At 36.4% G+C, this 9,442-nt stretch overlaps 1 protein-coding gene across 1 annotated transcript in view; it reads right to left on the bottom strand.

Annotated features, from left to right (window-relative positions):
- The window catches only part of GRM5 (glutamate receptor, metabotropic 5), a gene marked incomplete at its 5' end in the record, with an annotated part of 143,606 nt that extends 134,527 nt beyond the window's left edge, over nucleotides 1-9,079 (bottom strand). The window contains one exon of the mRNA XM_008584858.1: nucleotides 8,823-9,079. Within this exon, the coding sequence (XP_008583080.1) occupies nucleotides 8,823-9,079 (257 nt within the window). The remainder of the gene's footprint in view (nucleotides 1-8,822) is intronic.
- Nucleotides 9,080-9,442: the final 363 nt, after the last annotated feature.

Genomic DNA, 9,442 nt, shown 5'->3' with positions numbered 1-9,442 from the left:
TTCTAATAACCAAGAATGGATCAAGAAACAACATTCGTACAACCTCAAAAAAGCCTTCACACCCCGAGCACTTTTATATTGCCCTGAACCCATTTATTTCATCTTCATTTTATTGATAGTAGTTTGGTACACACATACATGCCTGGGTGAGGAGTTATGAGCATCAAAAAAAGGGAGTGGGATGAATCTGGGTTCAATATCTGGATTAGTTTGTGGCCAAAAAAAGACAAAAGATAAAGGAAGTGAAATGTGATAGAAACAAAGTTTCAGTGAGAACAGGAAACTGGAGTGATTAGAAATCATGAGAATGTAAGCTGGTTGGAACTGACAAATACCTTGAGGTGGGCTTTTCACTCAAGGAGACTTGTTAGCATGTGCGAAACCACAAGGACTTAAATGGGCATACCACTTTACAATGCAAGATCACAGGCTGTGAAGTGGCTGCAACACAGATTTCTTGGGCCCAAGGAATAGAAGATGATACTTGAAAAATATAAATGACTAACTTGAAGAGTTTTCACTGGAGCAAAGGAGTTTGGGTTATTTTTGTAGACATTAGAGAATCTAGGAAGATCTTTAAGAATGGAACATGAGGTCTGATCTTAGGTGGGAAAGATCTCATCACTTGTGGGGCTAATTTTCAGCATAGAATGGAGGAGGAAGAAACTGGTATCAAAAAGATTAGATAGGGAAATAATTATGATACTTGAGGTGAAAGATAATGAAGAACTGAAATACAGCAGTAGTACAAACATGTGAATGTGGGCAGCAATGAAAAGGAAGAATAGATGTGGAAAAAGCTCAAACAGTAGAAAGAGCAGATGGGGAAAATGTTCAAATTAACAGTATTTGGTTGCCAGCTGAATGTGAGTGGAATAGGTGAGGATTACTCACTCCTACATCTTGGGGGACTGAGTGTGTGAGTATTTTATTTACTGAAACTAGGAATACAAATAGGAGGAACCTAATGTTTGGAGCGGTGGTTATGGAAGTTATATTGTTAATTTTTGATACAAAATGTGGGGAAAATAAGATAATTTAGTCAGGCTCCTTGGACATTTCTTGTAAACAAATTGTGTGTGGGTGGAGTTAGTGTGCATGTGCACCCGTGTATCCTTCTAGTTAACTGCTTTTGTGTGTTCTGCAGTTTTGTGAGGCAGACTGGTGGCAGAGAGGTGGCCTCTAACAATAGAGCATGTTTACTCTGCTGGCAGCTGCTTGGTTTCAGTTTTTCTTTGGACTTTGCTGGTAGCAGTTGAGTTTGTGAGTTTCTCTTTGTACTGCCTAGCTCTGAGACACGTGTGTGCTGAATAAAGACTATTCCTTCTTCAACCAAGGCTCCAAGGACTGTTTTGTCCAGTTACTTAGCTCATAGACCTGTGTGTGAAGGGTTTGTGAACGGGCTTGAGGGGTCCGTGAGCTCCAGACCCTAGCCCTAGCTCTACATAGAAGTTTGAGATGCTAGGACATCCAGGTAAGAATGTCTGTGTGTTAATGTCATAAATGACATGCCTGGAGGTGACAACAAGAAATCATAGAAAAGAGGCAGTAAATGAACGTCAGTGAGTGACAGAGTATGACTGTAAAGGAAATAGTCCTTAAATTTATTTAAAAATAGAATAGCATACAGTTATAAGGAAACAATTTTAATTTAATTCTCTGTAGCTTTTATTATTGATTTAAATACACAATTAGAGAAGACAAATTATATTCTTAATACTTTAAATTTATTATTATTATTATTATTAATTAAATTAATAATTTAAGATTTTCATAATTGTGCAATTTAAATAAAAGTTACTGAAATCTGGCTCACTGTTAATAGTAAAGATGGATTCTAATAATACCATACAGTTAAAACATTTAAAACATTTAAGGACTATAGTGATAAATTGATTTAAGTTTTAAACGCTTAGAAGAAAAACAAAAATTAACAAAACCATGAACGTTTGAGACAGAAATGGCAGTCTTTATTTACACATCAAAATTGGGATTCCAGGAGTAGTGACAATTAAGAATAAAGAATAAACGAGGAACTTCTGGTGTTAGGTAGGATGGAGAAGAAAGCTACTTGAAATTCCTTCACTGAATACATGGAAAGGCCAAAGAAATGCAAAAATAAAAATTTTTAAAGATAGTGAGAATGTATGGAAGCAACGAAGACAAAATGAACACAGAGAGGAGACCTGCAAACATGAGCAGGGCACCATCGGCTGCTCTATTGCCTGAGGGGGTTGGCAGGTTCTGACTGCAAGATTCAGGCTGAGGACCTACCTTGGTTTAAATGTAGGGACATTAGTGTTCTAGGGTTGCCATAACAAAGTACCACAGATTGGGTGGCTTAACACAATAGAAATGTATTGATTGTCTCACAGTGCCGGACATTTAAGTCAGGTGTCAGCAGTGCCCTGCTCCCTCCGAGACTCTCAGTAGAATCCTTTCCTACCTCTTCCTGGCTTCTGGTGGTGTCCTCGATCCTGGTTCCTTGGCTTGCTGCTGTTTCAGTCCAATCTCTGCCTGTGTCATCCTATGCTGTTCTTGTGTTTCTCTCTGTCTCTGTGTCTCTTTTCCTCTTTTTATAAAGACACCAATCATATTGAATTAAGGGCTCACTATATTCCAGTATAACCTCATCTTAACTAACTGCATCTGAAATGACTTTATTTTTCCTTCTTTTTTTTTAATGGTTATGAATATTCATGAGAGACAGAGCTGGTTGTCACCCCTCGCGTCCAAGATGTGAAGGCCAGATTCACACTGGCAGCTTGCCCATTACCACAAATTGCATTTTTACCCCATGTCCCCTCCCCTAATTATCCCCCCAATCATCCACCTCCCCTTTTCCCCCCTCCCACTCCACCTTGTATCCTAAGGTATGTTCTCTCCCTTTGCAAGTCCTTGGCACCACTGTGGTCTTTCTTTCCTTCCTTCTTTCTCTCTTAGCTCCCACTTATGAGTGAGTACATGTGGTATTTATCCCTCTGTGCTTTGTTTATTTCACTCAACATAAGTTTCTCCAAGCTCATCCATGTTGTTGCAAATGGGAGAATTCAATTATTTTTTATGGCAGAGTAGTATTCCATGGTGTATATATACCACGGTTTCCTTATCCAGCCATCTGTCAATGGACATTTAGGCGAGTTCCATGTCTTGGCTATTGTGACTGCCTCTATTTCTATATAAGGTCATATTCTGAGGTTCCAGGAAAGGACATGAATTGGGGGTAGGGTGGGCAGTAATTCAACCCAATACAAGACACTATTGGAAAGAGGAAACAGCAAAACTTTTGGTTATAGAAATAATCTAGTATGACAATATATAAACTCCAGGAGCCCCAAATGCATGATTGCCATTTTCTATCATTACTTGCTGATTGTGGAGGCTGCACAAGAGCATCGAGATTTTGAAGAGAAAGATTTAAATCTCTCATAGTTTTGTAATATTCAGAAATAAAGCTCCACTTGAGGAATGGAGACTGCTTAAACTTCAATTCACCTTCTCATTTTTTTTTCTCTGAATCTCAGAGAGAAAAAAGAAAAGACAACCCAGTGAATAAGTCATTTGTGTGACAGAGTTAAATGCTCTAATATAGGAGTAACTGGGTACTAGAAAAGAATGGCAAGAGAAATGCAGCAGAAGGAATGTTTAGGGAAATAAAGCCTGAGAATTTTTCAAAACTGATGTAACTCCTTAGTCCACAGGTTAAGAAACTCTGGAAACCCTAAGAAAGAAATCATGCTTGGCTTATCATAGTCACCTAACTAAAACTTTTTTTAAAAAGTAATCTTAAAAACCTAGAAAGAAAAAAAAAAAAAAAGACATAGCCATTAGAGGAACCACATTTAGAATGATGGCTCACTTAATGAAATTATGGAATCCAGGAAAAAAAAACGAAAAGCCATTTTTAAAGAAAAAAACTTGAAAAAAAAGAAAAGAATACCTGTCAATATAGAATATTATATTCAGTGAAAATATATTTTTTAAAAATGTAGGTAAAATAAAGATATTCTCAGTGAAATACAGGCTGATATAACTTATTGGCATTAGCAGTAGACCTACATTACAAGAAATACTAAAGGAATTTTATTTTTTGGCTGAAAGAATCACAGATAAAAGCACAGAAGTACAAGAAGGAATGAAAATCATGAGAGTGTGTCTATTGGCCATTCGTATATCTACCTTTGAGAAATGCCTACTTAGCTCTTTTGCCCTTTTTTAATTGAGTTACTTGTTTTTTTGTTGTAAAGTTGTTTCAGTTCCTCGTATATTCTGGATATTAATCCTTTGTCAGGTGTAGATTTTGCAAATATTTTCTCCTACTCTGTTGGTTGTCTTTTAACTCTATGAATTGTTTCTTTTGCTATGCAGAAGCTTTTTAGTTTGACATAATCCCATTTATTTATTTTTCCTTTGGTTGCCCATGCTTTTCGGGTCTTATTCATGAGGTCTGTGTCTAGTCCTACTTCCTGAAGTGTTTCTCCTATGTTTTCTTTAAGGAGTTTTATTGTTTCAGGATGTATATTTAATTCTTTAATCCGTTTTGAGTTGATTTTAGTATATGGTGAGAGGTATGGTTCTAGTTTCATTCTCCTGCATATCAGCATTCGGGAAATGCAAATCAAAACCACACTGAGATACCATCTCACCCCAGTTAGGATGGCTAATATCCAAAAGACTGTAAATGATAAATGCTGGTGAGGTTGCAGAGAAAAAGGAACTTTCATGTACTGTTGGTGGGACTGCAAAATGGTGCAGCCTCTATGGAAAATGGTATGGAGGTTCCTCAAACAATTGCAGATAGATCTACCATATGACCCAGCTATCCCACTGCTGGGAAAATACCCAGAAGAATGGAAATCATCAAGTCAAAGGGATACCTGTACTCCAATGTTTATTGCAGCACTATTTACAACAGCTAAGAGTTGGAACCAGCCCAAATGTCCATCATCAGATGAGTGGATATGGGAAATGTGGTATATCTAAACAATGGTATATGGTATATCTACACAATGGTATATCTACTCTGCTATAAAAAAGAATGAAATACTGCCATTTGCAACAACACGGATGGACCTAGAGAAAATTATATTAAGTGAAACAAGTCAGGCACAGAAAGAGAAATATCACATGTTCTCACTTATTTGTGGGAGCTAAAAACAAATAAATAAATAAATACACAAATAGACTGGGGGGGAGGGAAGAAGACACAACAATTACAATACCTTTAAGTTGATACAACAAGTGAACAGATATGAGGTTGTTGGGAGGGAGGGGGGAGAGGAAGGAGGAAGGGAGGTTTTGGTAATGGGCCATAATAATCAACCACATTGTATATTGACAAAATAAAATTAAATTAAAAAAAAAAAAGAAAATCATGAGAGTGAATAAATATAAGACTATTCATCACTTAGGACAACAATCAAAACCAATACCTGCATATAAAAGTTAATTAAATGGTAATAGCAAAACAAATGTGGGGTAAATAGAGTTAAATATTAGCAAGATTCTTGAACATGAAGAAGAACCAACTTAAAATAGTTTCTATTAAGTTAAGGACTTAAGTTGGTTCTCTCTATTTGGCAATTTCTATTGAAAACTCTAAATGAATTATGCTGAGATGAAACAGAAATGTTAAGAAGGTGAGAAAATAGAATAATAAAAAGTTATTGATTAATACAAAAGAAAGCAGTAAAGAAGGAATTAAGAAACAAAGATCAAATCACACAAATAGAAAACAAATAGCAAATGAGAGATAACGGAAAGACAAGCTTCTGATTGTGAAACTTCACAATACATGTATCTGACAGACTCATATCCGTAGGATAGGAAGAATTCTTAAAATAGATGTTAGAAAGATAATAAACTCAAAGATGTGTTCAAAAGACTCGAACAGACACTTTACAAAAGAGGATGTCAACTTTTCAATAAGCATATGAAAAGGAGCGTAACTTTGTAGTACAGCATAGAAAAGCCAATCAAATTCATAACCTGATACAACCACACACAGAATGTCTAAAATGCAAAAGACAAAGTAGGTGTTGACAGGAGGTGGAACAACCTGAACTCTCATACATGCTCGGGATGAGACGCTAAAAGAACATTGGAGTAAATGAGGATCTAGGATCAAAAGTGGAGGGTAGCGAATATTTGTGCATCTGTTACTGCATTTCATAGTCAGGCAGAAATGGTTTTAAGAATCACTTTACCTCGTATCTTTGACCTATGTATTGGTGGTGATTTTTTTTAACCTATCATATTCTGTTTCTTTAGACAAATCTGAGTTCAATTCTAAGTTCCATTGCTTAATAGTTATATGACCTTGAGGAAATTACTTTCAGTCTCTAAATCTTGATTTTGTTAATTTTATTGTTATGTACTTCCCTCCTTAAAAAGAATGACAGAGGTATTACATATAAAGTGTCCATGTTTATGTACTAAACAACATCTGTTGCCCGATAAGATTCCAGTCGGGACTAGAGATTGTTTTGATTGCTACAGTAAGGAATAGATTCTGAGCAGAGAGATAACATTAAGATCACTTGAGAGACAGAGAGCTGCAGCAGCAGAGTCAAAGGCAGGATTTTACAGAACAGTTTCTATAAAAATAATATTTTCATGGAAATCAATTGAAGAGTTTTTCAAGATTATCCCAAAGTAAGATCTCCAGGAAAGAAAGAGTTAAAGAAACAAAGAACTATTTTTTAGAGGAGGCATTTCGGGCAAAAAGGAGTGGAAAAAGAAGACATTAGTATAGAAGGTGCAGACCAACTGGAAAAATTCCCTTAAACACACTAGTTAGGGGTTGTCACCAACTGTTTGGTAGAAAGGAACTGGAAATGAGATCAGAACTACTGCTTAATCTTTATAACTCCTCCAGTGTAGTTCCATATAATAATCTGTACACAAATATAAACCATAACCAGAGAGACTCCCTAAATCTCAAGAGAGGAATATAGTCTGTATCCTTCTGAAACTGGACAGAACTGTAAGAAATATGAAATTAGCTACAAAAATTGAAATTGTAAACCATAAGTGATAATGCTATTAATTCTCACATTTTTTTTCCATGAAAATAAAAAATTTAAAAAAAGGAAATAATAAACATTTGTAGATTTTGGGCATGAATTAGTAGGATCTGAAATGAGAGAGAAGTAAACATACACTAACACCATGCTTCTGTGATTTCTGGATTTCTTTGACCAGTGCGATATTCCACACTCCAACATGCCCTGCCAACCCCACTATCCAAATAGAAACTGATATAAGGTTGCCAAGTTCTTGTTTTTCCAAATAATGACATTTAAAAACATTCACAAATCACCATTTACTATCTCCATCATTTCACAAAAGAAGGAAGCGATACAAAAAACATAGGATGGACATGATCTCAGGGGAGAATGCTTTATGAAGAACTCACAACGTTGTTTCTATTTTCCTCATTTTGGTGCTGGTATGTGATAACCTCTCTGTAGACAGGAATTGGTTCATGAATGAGGATTTCAAACCCACTGCCCCCATGCACTCTGGTATTCCAGCATCATGGATGAAGGCACCTATGCCACCAACTAAAACATGTTACTCCTATGCACATGCACATAGGGTTCTTGTTATACACTGTGGAATAAGTCAGCCTCAACAAACCCCTTACTAACTTTAACAAACCATAACCTTTATAAGCATATTTACAAGCATGTGTGTGTATGTGTGTGTGTGTGTGTGTGTGTGTGTGTGTGTGTGTGTGTATCAATATGGGACCTATGGGCCCTGCCTGCTTATTAGAGTTAAGATTTTCTTTGGATANTTCTGGTATTCCAGCATCATGGATGAAGGCACCTATGCCACCAACTAAAACATGTTACTCCTATGCACATGCACATAGGGTTCTTGTTATACACTGTGGAATAAGTCAGCCTCAACAAACCCCTTACTAACTTTAACAAACCATAACCTTTATAAGCATATTTACAAGCATGTGTGTGTATGTGTGTGTGTGTGTGTGTGTGTGTGTGTGTGTGTGTGTGTATCAATATGGGACCTATGGGCCCTGCCTGCTTATTAGAGTTAAGATTTTCTTTGGATATGCTACAAATAATGCTAACTAAACCCTTTGTTTAAAACTTCTTATATCACTTACAATGGTGAATTGCAACTTTTTTGGCATAACTATCTCTCTTCCTAGACACTAAACCTTTGAAGTTAGGAACTAGTTTTACCCATCTCGGTAGCCTTACAACTAAAGCAATATTTGGCACATTGTGAGCCCCCATAAGTACTTGTTGAATGAATGAATGACTCTGCTCAGGTTATACTCCCTAAAACATTATAATTATACATTCAAAATCCTTGCTATAATTTTATGATGTATTGATGGAAGTAGGAATTGGATCCATCCCTTCAACATTCATCTATTTATTCTTCAGTCATATATGAAACTCTTCCTATGTGCCTCCACTGTGTTAACTGCTCAACATAATAGAAAAGAGCAGAATGTTATTCCTGCCTTCAAGGACATCAAGAATAGTTCCATTATGGAGCACACATGATCCTTTTAGCACAGTGCCTTAGAGAAACATATTCAATTTCTTGAAAGATATAAATAGAAATAACCTAATCATTTTAAATCTCAATAGAGTAAACACTAGCTCTGATATGTTTTTCTCAGTGAGAATAAAACCTGTTTATCACCGTAAGTGGCAATACCCACTCTATTTATGTAACAGTCCTCTTCTTTAACAAATTGCAGCCACTATCCCCATGACACGGTTTACTTAAATTGGAACCTTAGCCTTATTCACTTTAAATGAAACAATAAATCTGCTTACTATTGCAAGTCTTGTTGTATTTGCTGTTCTCCTGTGCAAACCCTTCCAGCCGGCACTGAAAACGATGCTGCCAAAATTCTTGAAACCAAGGGTTTCGGTGGTTTGTTTCTGGCCGGAGCTTCAGATAATAATCATCAAACCACTTGACATCAGGAGATTGGAGCTTGATTGTGATTCCTCCAACAGCTTCTCGCTGATATCCATCTGTCACATCATACCTGTCAGCCCAGCCATCACTGTGGAGAAACAAAAAAACCCTCAGTTTAAAACAGGTATCTTCTGAGCAAATGAGTCATTTGCTTTCCTTTTGAAAAGATCAGTCATTAAATGTCTACTTCAGACCACACGATGGTCCTGCATTACATACCCAGGCATTATAAAAATAACAGCTTGTTAGAATTAAAAAGTGCAATAAAACCATGGAAACTTTGGGTCTAAGAGTGCTAGAAGGCACTCATCTCACTTACCTTGAGCTGTAGAGAATAACCTAGTGCTTTTGGCAGAATTTCTCTGGTTGCAAAACACAGCATATGCATGAAATCTCCACGATATCACCCTTCACACCATTTACTAGATGTTTAATAGTGAATAGTTAGGTCAAGTTAATTCTCAATACATTC

This window comes from Galeopterus variegatus, unplaced genomic scaffold, assembly GCF_000696425.1.
Source record: "Galeopterus variegatus unplaced genomic scaffold, G_variegatus-3.0.2 Scaffold3385, whole genome shotgun sequence".
In the NCBI taxonomy this organism is placed as follows: Eukaryota; Metazoa; Chordata; class Mammalia; order Dermoptera; family Cynocephalidae; genus Galeopterus; species Galeopterus variegatus.
This window is presented reverse-complemented; position numbering and strand designations above follow the sequence as displayed.